Source organism: Gambusia affinis, linkage group LG05 (genome assembly GCF_019740435.1).
Source record: "Gambusia affinis linkage group LG05, SWU_Gaff_1.0, whole genome shotgun sequence".
NCBI lineage: Eukaryota > Metazoa > Chordata > Actinopteri > Cyprinodontiformes > Poeciliidae > Gambusia > Gambusia affinis.
Window position 1 is genome coordinate 31,280,883 of NC_057872.1, and position 13,295 is coordinate 31,294,177.

The 13,295-nt window shown below is 41.9% G+C and overlaps 1 protein-coding gene across 2 annotated transcripts in view; it reads right to left on the bottom strand.

Moving 5' to 3' along the window:
- The window catches only part of LOC122831325 (collagen alpha-6(VI) chain-like), a 44,111-nt gene that overhangs the window by 16,712 nt on the left and 14,104 nt on the right, over window positions 1-13,295 (bottom strand). For both annotated transcript variants that reach the window (XM_044117423.1, XM_044117424.1), the window contains exons 10-22: window positions 12,339-12,944; window positions 11,291-11,908; window positions 10,867-11,204; window positions 8,835-8,913; window positions 8,321-8,463; window positions 8,012-8,104; window positions 6,912-6,965; window positions 6,736-6,807; window positions 4,433-4,459; window positions 4,267-4,311; window positions 3,451-3,504; window positions 3,266-3,328; window positions 807-872 (exon numbers count right to left, since the gene is read on the bottom strand). In XM_044117423.1, coding sequence (XP_043973358.1) covers window positions 807-872; window positions 3,266-3,328; window positions 3,451-3,504; window positions 4,267-4,311; window positions 4,433-4,459; window positions 6,736-6,807; window positions 6,912-6,965; window positions 8,012-8,104; window positions 8,321-8,463; window positions 8,835-8,913; window positions 10,867-11,204; window positions 11,291-11,908; window positions 12,339-12,944 — 2,258 coding nt within the window. The remainder of the gene's footprint in view (window positions 1-806; window positions 873-3,265; window positions 3,329-3,450; window positions 3,505-4,266; window positions 4,312-4,432; window positions 4,460-6,735; window positions 6,808-6,911; window positions 6,966-8,011; window positions 8,105-8,320; window positions 8,464-8,834; window positions 8,914-10,866; window positions 11,205-11,290; window positions 11,909-12,338; window positions 12,945-13,295) is intronic.

Genomic DNA, 13,295 nt, shown 5'->3' on the forward strand with positions numbered 1-13,295 from the left:
TCATCCAACCATCCAACCGTCCAACCATCCATCCATCCAACCATCCATCCATCCAACTGTCCATCCATCCATCCATCCAACCGTCCGTCCATCCATACATCCATCCATCCATCCAACCATCCATCCAACCATCCATCCATCCATCCAACCGTCCATCCATCCATCCATCCAACCGTCCATCCATCCATCCAACCGTCCGTCCATCCATACATCCATCCATCCATCCATCCATCCAACCATCCATCCAACCGTCCATCCATCCATCCATCCATCCATCCATCCATCCATCCATCCGATCGGAGCCATTGTCCCAGATGTGGATCAGCTGATGTTTATCAGATCTTTATTTGTTCAGTTTTGTGTTTTTATGGCGACTCTGTTGTGTTTAACTGGGATCCATTAACAACCCAGAATAAACTGTCCAGTCCCACTGAGGCCGGTGAGAGTCCAGTTTGGTTTCTGTTCTTTCTGTAATGAGTTCCCTGAACCAGACCGTCCTCATTTCCCCAGTGTGTCCCAGTTTCACAGCAGCAGAACGTTTCCAGCCTGAGTCTGAATTATTGGCTGGGTAATTTTACAGCTGCTCCAGGTTTCAGCAAGAAGGTTCCAGCAGATCGAGAGCCAAGCCTGACAGAAAACATGGCAACCCTTAAAAACATGCATTCAGAGCAAACAGGATCTCCCTGAAGGATTCACAGATTCCTCTCACCACAGAGCATCTCTGGCTTTCAGCAGAAGCTTTCAGAGGTTATCCTTCCACTGAACCTTTGACCTGAATGTTGGGCTGATAATGAGACGTTTCTTACCGGGTCCCCCTGGTTGCCACGTTCTCCTTTGGGTCCTGGTGTCCTGCTGTTGCGCCCTGGCTCGCCCTGTTGAATAAAGCAAACACTGCAGATGTTCAGTGACTGTGGATTCAGGAAGCGTCCACTTTGACACATCTGGCAGCACTACATCTGAGATTCAGGTTTTGTTGATGTAAAGACTCAGTTTTCTTACTAATTCAGGCTTAAATCTCCTTTACAGTCCACCTGTTTTGAATAAAGCAAACACTGCAGATGTTCAGTGACTGTGGATTCAGGAAGCGTCCACTTTGACACATCTGGCAGCACTACATCTGAGATTCAGGTTCTTGTTGATGTAAAGACTCAGTTTTCTTACTAATTCAGGCGGACCGTCAGCAGCAGATAAAGCTGAAGAGCAGCATGGAAATATTACTCCAACTTCTCAGATTATTTATTAACTAACCAGCCCAATTTATAGTTTGGTAATGTAGTTTGGGAAGTGCTGCGTTTTAATTAATGAGAAACTTTAAAACTCTGTTAAAGCTATTTATTAAAATCCAGAATCTGGTGTTCACCATGTGGAACCCGTCTTTCTCTCTCTCTCTCTCTCTCTCTTTTTCTCTCTCTCTCTTTTTCTCTCTCTCTCTAATGACCTGGCAGCGTCCAGAAAGGAGGCAGCAGGTGAAAGGTCATCCAGAATAAACCTGATCCTCAGAAAATCATAAATACTGTTTATTCCTGGTCTAACAAAATGAGGTTAAAGATAAATTGTGATAAAACTGAACTTATTCATTTACATTTTGCTCTGGGACTTTTATTTGTCTATTACTAGAAAACAGAAATATTTGGGATTTATTGTGGATGAACATCTCACATTTGAAGAATGAATAAAAACACAATCAGCATTATAAACACATATAAACACATTTTGTCGTGTCGGTTTATAGATTAACAAAAAACATTTTCTGTTGGGACTTATTCAACAGATATACTTGGACTAGACACTTTGAGAGGTTATAAGAGGAAGTTGATTTTCAGTACGTTTATAGAGACAAGTTGAGATGTAATATTGAACATATTAAATTATTTTATTTTTAGTGGTATTTTAGGTAAACCAAAATTTAATTTTTTATTTTAACAAAAGGAGTTTATAGTACTGAGGTTTATGTGACATGGAGTTTAACTGAAAACTTTGTAGCTTTGGAAGCTGGCACAAAAGAAACAAGCTAAATATAACTGTCATTAACTGTCACTGCATTAGCTCTGAAGAGGCTAGCAGCTAGCATGCCAATAACAGTCACCCATTGGATGGCCTACTTCCTCTGGTGTCCTTTGGCACAGATAGGGGAAGGCTAGCATTGAACAGGTTAGCATTAGCACTGGATAGGTTAGCATTAACATTGGATAGGTTAGCATTAGCATACTTTTGCTGGTCACCCAGTAGATTGCTTCCTTCTACTGTTAATTAGCATGGAAAGGCTAACGTTAGCATTGGATAGCCTGGCTCAAATAAGCTAATAGCTAGCATGCCTGTGCTGGTTATCCACTTTATCAGACTGACTCTTTTTCTTTAAATTAAACTTTATTAAGGAAAATGGTTGTCATTTAATACCTGTGCATACATGAGATGCACTGACTTCACTGTAATCCAACATGACACCGAGCATAAACATGCTGTACTACACGCGCCTGAAGTTGGCTTTTAAATGCCAGATTTTGATCGCAACACCTTGATTTGATTTGTGAAAGTCAAAAAGTCCTTTTAGTTCACAGCTCAAGTAAATAAATCACAACCTACATTTCAAAAATTCTGCTTTTAGTGTAGAATATAATCTAGTCCAAGTTTGTAGAGGTTAAGTATTTAATATTTTTAAATTAGAGCAAATTGATGTGAAAAATGAGATGGAATCACCCTTTAGCCATGTTCCAATCAGAAGCCAACTTCAGCTCCGTATGATTCAATAGGTTTGTGTTTGGTTACAGAAATCTGTCATATTGTTTTCCAACAGTTTTTCTTGGTAAAATTTTGTTTAAAGACAAAAGTGAGTCATGGTTGACCAGCCTAGACATGCTAGTTGTTAGTTTATTCAAGGCTAATGCTAGCCTAAGCATGCTAATGAACGGTAGATGATGAAGACCATTCAGGGGGTGACCAGCCATGCTAGGTGTTAGCCTAGCCAATACTAACACTAGCCTCCCTGTGCTAATGGACAGCAGAGGAAGAAGGCCAAGTGAAACACTTTTTCACTAATCTTTTAGGTGCAGTGAAGGTCATGATGTTTAGCTTTAGCTTCAGACCAAACATTTTCTGACTGCACTGCAGGACTCTCAGCTGATTGTTGTGGCTCCGGATCAACTCTTACCAACAGAGTAAATATCTGGGCTGCTGCTGATCCAGGTTGATAACAGCGACACGCTGGAAGCAGAGTGAGAATGTGGCTTCAGATTTAGAACCTTAAAGAAACCAGCAGGAAACTTACCGGATCTCCTCTCAGGCCTCGGTCTCCTTTCAGTCCATCCTCGCCTCTGATCCCTGGGATTCCCTGAGGATGACAGGTTAGTCTGTAGAGCCCATAATCAACAAAAGGCTTCTCAGAATCTGAAGCCTAAAATGCCAGACTGGTTGGAGAATAAAAGCATTGATATGGACTTCATGGGTTTTTACCTGGCTTCCAGGATCTCCTTTCTGTCCTTTCATCCCCTCCCCTCCCTCCTTTCCCTGAGAAGAAGGAGAAGAAGAAGAAGACAGCTCAGTTTATGGCGGTAAGACCTCCATCTTGCTGCTGCAGCTTCACATCAACAGTTTCTGGTTCTGCAGCAGCAGGAGTTCAGGACTCCCTTTCAGGTCACACACAGCGCCACCTTCAGTACACTGTGGTTTCAAACCAGAACAGCTAAAGAGCCATGCTAGTTTCTATTGTGACACTCATTGTTTTAGGACAGGTTAACTTTGTGAGAGGATTGGGTGCGGTGGTGGCGCAGGGGCAAAGCACAACCCACGTACTGAGGCCTTAGTCTTCGTGACGGTGGTCGCAGGCTCGATTCCCAGCCTGGAGACATTTTGTCCCTCTCTCTCTCGTTACCCTCTTTCCTGTTGAACTCCTTTCAAATAAAGGCCACTAGAGCCAACAAAAACTTCATGAGAGGATTGGAAGTTTGAATCCAGGAAGCAGACGCTGCGTCTACTTAAAGACGAGGCTGAAAACTTTCCTCTGTGATAAAGCTGACAGTTAGCTGACAGGTTATCCTGATCGGTCTCTGAAGTGAAGCTGCTATCGACACGTTGCAGCGTGACGCACCAAGACCCCGCCCATTGTTCTGATGTCATATGCATAAGAAAACTAAATTATGGATTTAAGTGAGATATAATCACCATAAATAAAAGCAGGACTTTATCTCTACACAACTTTAATTAGTAAAATAAGTTAATTTATGAATGAATAAACAAAGTTTGAATTGCTGGAGAAACATAAATTCCTACCTGCTCTCCATCCACTCCGTTCAGTCCATCTTCTCCATCTTCACCCTGCAGCAGAGAAACAGTCAGCCATCCAGCCAAATCCTACACTTTACATACCTTCTATGAATTGTTATCATAAACGCTAAATGCATCATTTCACTCATTCCAGCAGAGTTCAGTGACTCGCCCTGTTTCCAGAGAAGCCGTGAGATCCCTGCCAAAGGAAACAAGACATCCATAAGAACAACGCTCGCTCAAAGTGCAATGAATAAACAGGAAGCTGGGAGCAGCTGCATAAAGCTAAATGTTTAGCTCACATCTCCACATACCAGAAAATTGTTTAAATTAATACATTCCTGTCAGTAGGTTAACTCTGAAATACAGATGCGGCGCCGTTTGAACTGAATATGATAAATCTCTTCTTTGAAATGAGAATTTGTTTTTGCAATTTAAAATGTAATACACATTTCATACAAAATCTAGTTTTAAGCAGACTAAAACAGACCGTTTACATTTTTACGACGTGCCTTGAATGTTGCATAAATTCGTTTAGGGTGTAAAAAATTGGCGCACATTGGAGCAGAAGTGAGACAATAAGAGAGTAAAATGTGTAATAAAGCGGTTAATGTTGAGTTATTAACCAGTAACAGACCGCAAGAGGCATATAAAAGGTAAATCCCTTTGTATTTCTGTTTTGAGCTGATTCAGAACGATGCCGTTGCTCGAGGAAATGATGCTAACTGCTGCTAGCGAATAGCATGCTAGCGCGATGTAGCTAGCAGATGCGCTAGCATTGATGCTGCTATGGGGTTGTTTTGATTAATTAATTGTTAACCTATTGATTCAGTCATCAAATAATTTGTTAGTAATAATAGAGAAACGTGACGGAACAGATCCAAAAACTAATTCTTAGGATATGTAGGAACGTATAAGTGAATAGCAAATTGCATCTAAATCCTTATAAATAAATACATTTATAGACTTAATGTCATTTCCTCAACAACTTCCACTTAGTTGATTTAACATCTAATAACGAAATGGCTCATTTATTTTTTCCCCAGAACAGTACATATCAATATAAGCTGTAAAAATAATAGATTTTAATAAATTAGTGCTATTGTCGCCCCCATATAATCTAAAACTCTGAAGGGTTTGTGGGAACAAATTTTTAAAGATGGTTTTAGTTTAGCTGTTGCCTCAGCGAGCGAACAAGATGCTTGTTTTCGGCTCCGTTAAGTTTTTCTTTCACCCAGTATTTTGTTGGCAGCCCAAGGAAAGGAGCAGGAGTCAGTTTTAGTTTTCACAAGCCAAAGCCTAATTTGTTCTGACCTCATCTAAACTTGTACAGTGCTGGCTCCTTCTTGCAGTGTAAACACCACGGAGAGAGCAAAGTAATCAAAGTTGTCAGTATCTCAGCCTCAGGAAGGCTGTGTTAATATGAACACAGTTCACGTTTTAAAAAGCTTACAGTCTTATTTAGTCAACAATTAGCTGTTGTTTTCTGTCTGAAGGTTTTCAATTTTCCGTCTGAAACTCCATAAAACTTCCAACTGAGGCTGAGACTTTAACTCATTCATTTTGATTTTTTTATTTGTTTTTTTTTTTACATGCAAAAGGCTCAGGGAGCCGTCATTGTTTCTGGTACGCCTGTAAACAGCAGCAATGGACGACAAAGACTTAAATTTCTGTTTCAAAAAAACAACAATCTGATTGGAAGCTGGGAAAGTCTGTTCTTATGTTCAGGTAGCGCTAAAAAGAGTTAGCCTGTTAGCGAAGCTATTCGAGCCCAAAATGGCATCTCAATGCTAAACCTGTAGCAGCAGGACAGAATAGTATTTTTCTTTAAAATAATTTTTTTCTATCTAAAATCTATCTTCAGTGTTTGGTTTAAACATTATTTTTAGGTTTTTTGTTTCAGTTACTATAAGTTATTGGGCCACAGTCAGTGGCTTTTGTCACTATGGAGAAAAAGTTAGATGTGTTCATCTGCATTATGTGTGATGGGATCTGGATTCACAGTTCAGCTAGGTGAATATCAACTAAACTGCATAAAAGTGCATTATTATATGGTATTATTGGTATGGTATTATTGTACCACTATAATAGTACAGACAGCATTTCTTTTAATGGTGTCCCTCAAATGACAACAAAAAAGTGCAGCGTGACCCCAGTGCTATATATATCTCAAATGCTGTACATCGTTTTAACATAAATAATAATAACAAAACTTGATCACAACACAGAGCATAGAACTAGGCTGAATAGATCTGCCCTTATGAATCAGATGCATTGATACCCGATCTAGATTTTTTTTCCAATATAAGAACCAACTGAGAGATTAACATCAGATCTCTAATTTAGTGTCGGTCCGTCACATAAAGTTCTGGAAGTCGACCTTGTAACGTGAGAAAAGGTGTGTTTACTTTAGTAACTAAACCCTAAATCAGCAGAGAGAGCTTCCCAGGTTGCTGCAGCTTTTTCCCGCCGTACCTTCAGTCCTCTGGTTCCAGGACATCCCTTGGTGCCCTGAGTCCCCTTCATACCCGGAGGCCCTCGCCTGCCCTGCAGCAGCCGAACCAGGGGCACCGTCAAACCGAACAGTTCATTTAAGCCAAAAAAACGGCAGTCTTTGAAAGCAGCATAGTGTCAGAGCAGATCGTACTCACAGGAGAGCCTTCGTCTCCAGGATAGCCTCCGTGGCCCTTCAGGCCAGGCGAGCCCTGTTGAGAAACACGCAGGAGCTCAGAGGCAGAAACTGCAGCGTTTTGATGTTGGGAACCCCTGAAGCAGTGAAACTCAGCTGCAGGTTCCTCGCAGTGCCAGTGGGCGGAGTTAGACCGCCGCGTTGATTCGCCTCGGTTCGCCCGTTCGGCTCGCCCGTTCGGTTGCTCGCGCTCGGGTTCGCCGCTCGTTCATTCGCCCGCTGCCTGCCCGGTTCGCCTGCCCGCTGCCGTTCGGTTCGCCGTTCGGTTCGCCGTTCGGTTCGCCGTTCGGTTCATTACCCTGTTCTGACCAAACTATTATTTTATGGAATGTTTGATGTTGAAAACTTGTTTCTTCTGCGTAATAATCGTCATATTTTTATACTATTATATTTTATTTTAGTCTTCAGTTTCTATTTTCGGAGCCGAGTGGAAATATTTTCTGCAACCTGGAATAAAACCCTAAAAAATGAAAGGTAGGACTCTTTTTATGCTTTGGGCTTCATGAAATGAGCTTCGTCTTTTTCTTGGTTCAGCGAGTTTTGTATACAGATCACTGATACTGTTGGAAAGAGTTTGAGCTTTACATTTGAACGGTAACTTCTTAACTCTCCTGGCTTTGTGTTTCTCTGGTTATCTGTGTTTAGATTCCATGTATGTTTTTTCATCTAGCTGCTGAAATTGGGTATTATTGTGGTAGAAAATATTGTTTCTGTCATTTACATGAGCCTTTCCCCGTTACCCAGATATAAAATATCCAAACCCTGGTTTAGCATGTGTTTGGATTGATTTTGCTGGTGAAAGTGCTGCTGTTGGGGCTGACCCAGTGTTTCACTGTTTAACCCTGCCTCTCTCCTAGACAAAGTCTGGGCTACCACAAAGGTTTGGATCGACTTTTCCCTTCTTACTTAAAGTTACCTGACAAAGTTACTGTTCAGACCACTGTCCAGAACGCAGGTAAGATGAGGAACGAGGCCGACTCAGTGAGCCTGTTGGACCTGACAGTGAACATGCAATCGAAACATCGCTGTAGTTCTGGAAACAGAGAAAAGTTTTTCCCTCACCTTTGTTCCAGGTTGCCCAGAAGGACCACGAGGACCCGGAGGTCCTGAACATTTACACGAAACGTTGCAGCAAACCCGATCCGCTACGGAGCTCTGCAAGAAGTCACACAGAAGATGCAAGAATCTAAATTCAACAATAGCAATTCAGCAAAACTTTTATCTCAATCCTGTCCTCTGCAAAACAGTTTCCTGGTTTAATGATGTAAAGACATGTTAGCTTTTATGGTAGCAACGCCAGCTAACAGCATCTGTGCTATTAATCAGACATAAAGATTCTTTGCATGTGACGGCAGGCTCTTCTAAACTCACCATCTCTTTCAGGATGGTGCTGCTGATGCTCCTATCGCTGATCGTCAGAGGAGTCTGGTAGTAGTATCCCCGTCCGAACTCGATCTTCTGGAGCTCTGTGGGATTCGCGTTCTGCAAGGCCACGGCTAGCAGGGCGCTGACTCCTGCAGAAGACAAACAGCTAAGGCTTCAGTACTGATTCTTTAAATCAGTGTCAGTGAGCCAATCATTAGATTGAGCTCCACCTTCTGTTAAATAAGGTGATGATGTAACAATCTAAGGTTGTTTTTTAACTGCTCAGGATGTCCTGATAAGAAAAAGACCCAGACTACTGTTAAACAGCTCAATGGCTCTTCTTTAGCTAAAATTGGTTAAATTACGTGTCTTTCGATTCTTCATCATTTTCATATCAATATGATTGAATATATATGATATTACCTATTATAACCATCACCCAAAGTTAAGAAAATGGAGAAAAGCGACATAAATCTGCAGCTGAAGTTCAAATGAAACTGGAAATTTGTGGTGGTGTTACCAGAGGTTCTTAGCCGCTCAGATTCCTGCTTCAGTATCGCCACGTTTCCATCAAGTCCGTCAGAGAAAATCAGCAGCACCTGATGGAAAATGTCCATCACATTAGATTAGTTAAGGTGTTAAAAGCTCTGAAACCTGGAGAAACAATACAGATCACTCCAAGTAAATGAAATGTCATTGGAACTGATCTTTATTTAAATCATTCAATTCAAACGAGAGATATGGATCCATCCCACAAGGGGAAATATTTCACTGGTTTGTTCTGTTTGGTTTGATGATTCTGGCTTTCAGCTCAGTAAAAATCCAACAGCTTCTAATAAATAAAATAAAATATGAAATTAGAGCAATAAAAAGGATTTTAATCCAGAAATATGGACCAATTTAACAGTATGTCCAGGTGTCAGCCCAGCGTTTGCTATGCTTGCTGTGGGGGAGTCAGTGACTGACGGCTGAACATCTGTCTAGTCAGTCCAGGCTTCTTCATGGTTGTCGGACATCTTATTCCATAATTACATATTTGAAAAGAATGCAATTATGTTCTAAGATGAAACTGTGTACCTCTGAAACAGATCACATCCTATATTTTCATTGATAACAGTCATAACTGCAACAGTGTTCTCAAGATATGATGCAGCTGATTGGGACAGAATAATCTCAAATTTTATCTGGGCTAAACAAAAACCGAGAGGAAGATTCCAGACACTACAGCTGTCAAAAGAAAGGGGTGGATGGGCTTTACCACATCTGGAGGAATATTACAGAGCGGCGCAGATGAGAGTGAGTGAGTGTTGGTTGGTTAGTTGGTTGGGTGGTTGGTTGGTTAGTTGGTTGGTTGGTTGGTTGGTTGGGTGGGTGGGTGGGTGGGTGGGTGGGTGGTTGGTGGGTGGGTGGGTGGTTGGTTGGTTGGGTGGGTGGGTGGGTGGGTGGTTGGGTGGGTGGGTGGTTGGTTGGTTGGTTGGTTGGTTGGTTGGTTGGGTGGGTGGTTGGTTGGTTGGTTGGTTGGTTGGTTGGTTGGTTGGTTGGGTGGTTGGTTGGGTTGGTTGGTTGGTTGGGTGGTTGGTTGGTTGGTTGGGTGGGTGGGTGGGTGTGACCAGACCTGACATGTGAGGCTACATGGAAGGAGATAGACCCTGATGGAGATTTAAACAGTGGTCACTAAAAGGTGTAACATGTTACTGGAAGATTACAAAGAATAATGATTTAAAATTATTTAAACAACTTCAAGATAACTATAACCTGGAAAAATGCGACGGTTTTAGATACCTCTAGCTAAGACACCTTTACAATAACAGTATAAAATCATTGTGGACGAGACATTTATACTTAAAATCCTATTAGATTGGAGCAACAGAAGACCTCCCAAAAAAACCAGATCCATTGTAATGATACTGAAAAGGCAAAATGTTGGAGGAACTGTGGGAATGTGTCTGCAGAACATTTTTATATCTTTTGGGAATGTATTAAGATCGCCCCCTATAGGTCAGAAGTGATCAAAGAAATCAATACTAAAATGGATTTAAATTTACGCTGTGATGTTACTGTGGTTTAAATGAGTAATTTACCTCAGGAACTGGAGAAGTCTGATAGATATCTCTTACTAATATTATTAGCGGGTTTAAAGGAAGCTGTAACTCGCCGGTGGCTGGATGTGGAACCACCGTCATGTTTGGACTGGAAGGACATGAGTGAGGAAATTCACCCAATGAGAGACTGACTTTTTCATTAAGACTTGCCTCATAAGTACAATAAATTCTGGAAGAAATGGATCACTCATCGGAGCTTGATACCAACTGTATGATTAATGTATTTACCTATTTCATTATTTTTGTTGATTATCACTCAAATGCTCCTGTCAAACTAGTTGCTCTGTAATTTTTTGTTAGAGGGGGGTCCAACTGTTCAATGTATGTATGTGGGTCTCTAAAACTGCAAAAATAACAAAAACTAAAATAAAAAATAAAAAGATATGATGCAGCTGATTGAGCTCAATCTCAGATTTAGGAGGAACTGACCGCAGGAAGACGTAACCTCACCTTGACCTTGGCTCTGGAGTTGGACACAAACTTGTTCCTGAAATATCTGAGCATGGCAGGGTTGAGCAAAGTGGCCCGGGACCATGAGAAGTCCATGACGTTCCTCAGAACATTCTCATTGAAAAGCTCAAAGTTTGTGTCGAAAAAGGACCTGCCATTGTCACCCACGATATTGTAGGAGATCTGGGTCGGGACAGGATCCGAGCAACACAGGTCGTTCACCCTAGCAACGTAACGGATGATATCCGAGAGGGGGTTAACTAGTTTGGAAAGCGGCACATTGATGGTACCTGCAGAAATATCAAACCCTACGGCGATGTCGATTCTGCACTTTTCATCTAAAGGAAGAAAAGGAGGCAGCTTGAGTTTCTTCAGGTTAACACAGACTGATCTGATGGGACAGAAAGATATTTTATCTACTTACCAGGGGGAGGAACAGGACGAGCAGTAGTGGAAGTAGTAGAAAGAGGACGAGCAGTAGTGGAAACACGCTCCTTCTTGCAGATGGCATTAATCACCTTTGTCTTGAAGTTTGGCAGGTTCTTTATGTCACCAACAAGGAAATATCTTTCTGGGTCACCAGTGACCTGAAGGAGTTGCGTTGGATAAACATCTCCAACTGCTACAGCATAGACTGCAATGCCACGTGCTCTGAGGTCATTGGCTGGAATTTCCACTTTATCTTGAGAATTACCATCCGAAATCACCACCAGATTCTGGGGCACCCCTTTCTGGTTGCGGCTGCCTCGACGCGGGGTGAAATACTCCCCCATAGACCTCAAGGCCTTGCCAAGGTTGGTTGCTCCACCTACATGTTCTATGTCGTTTATGAGGTCAACTATGACCCTTTTAGAGTAGTAATCATAAAGGTAAAACTCGTGTCGGAAATCTTTAGCGAACTGCGCGAGTCCAACATGTGTAAATTCCTCTCTGACATCCAACGTGGTCACTATGTCTGCTGTGAAGTCTTTCATCATTTTGTGATTTGAGGTGATGCTGCCGGAACTATCAATCAGAAAGACCAGATCCATCAGTTCACACTCTGCAAAAGAAAAAACAGCACATCCAAAGTGAGAACAGCTGAGCTGATCAGACGATAATCATAACACATTGCTTTCACATTCACATAACTGGAGTTTGATTAAGACAGACTGGAGTTTGCCTTAATCTGCTTTACGGCAAACATAAGGCTTAATCTCTTAAATTTAAGGCAGATTTAGAGTCTTAATCTGCTTTAAGGAGTCTGCCTTAATCAAACTCCAGTTTGATTAAGGCAGACTGGAGTTTGCCATGTGACATTGTCCCCAAACACACATCTCCGGAGTGTTTGGGAGGTGTGAATGTGGACCGAAAAAGTGAATTGTGGTCCGCCAAAAAACCTTGGTCTTGGATTGGTAGAAGTGGATTGAATACTTTCCCATCTGTTCCATCAGAATCATCTGATGGGACAGAAAGATATTTTATCAACTTACCTCTGAGAGGAGAAGTGGGAACGGGAGGAGGAGGGGGAACAATAGTGGGAACCGGCTTCTCATCGCAGATGGCATTAATCACCTTTGTCTTGAAGTTTGGCAGGTTCTTTATGTCACCAACAAGGAAATATCTTTCTGGGTCACCAGTGACCTGAAGGAGTTGCGTTGGATAAACATCTCCAACTGCTACAGCATAGACTGCAATGCCACGTGCTCTGAGGTCTATGGCTGGAACTTCCACTTTATCTTGAGAATTACCATCCGAAATCACCACCAGATTCTGGGGCACCCCTTTCTGGTTGCGGCTGCCTCGACGCGGGGTGAAATACTCCCCCATAGACCTCAAGGCCTTGCCAAGGTTGGTTGCTCCACCTACATGTTCTATGTCGTTTATGAGCTCAACTATATCCCTTTTAGAGTAGTAATCATAAAGGTAAAACTCGTGTCGGAAATTTTCAGCGAACTGCGCGAGTCCAACATGTGAAAATTCCTCTCTGACATCCAACGTGGTCACTATGTCTGCTGTGAAGTCTTTCATCATTTTGTGATTTGAGGTGATGCTGCCGGAACTATCAATCAGAAAGACCAGATCCATCAGTTCACACTCTGCCAAAGAAAAAACAGCACATCCAAAGTGAGAACAGCTGAGCTGATCAGATGATAATCATAACACATTGCTTTCACATTCACATAACTGGAGTTTGATTAAGACAGACTGGAGTTTGCCTTAATCTGCTTTACGGCAAACATAAGGCTTAATCTCTTAAATTTAAGGCAGATTTAGAGTCTTAATCTGCTTTAAGGAGTCTGCCTTAATCAAACTCCAGTTTGATTAAGTTTGCCATGTGACATTGTCCCCAAACACACATCTCCGGAGTGTTTGGGAGGTGTGAATGTGAACCGAAAAAGTGAATTGTGGTCCGCCAAAAAACCTTGGTCTTGGATTGGTAGAAGTGG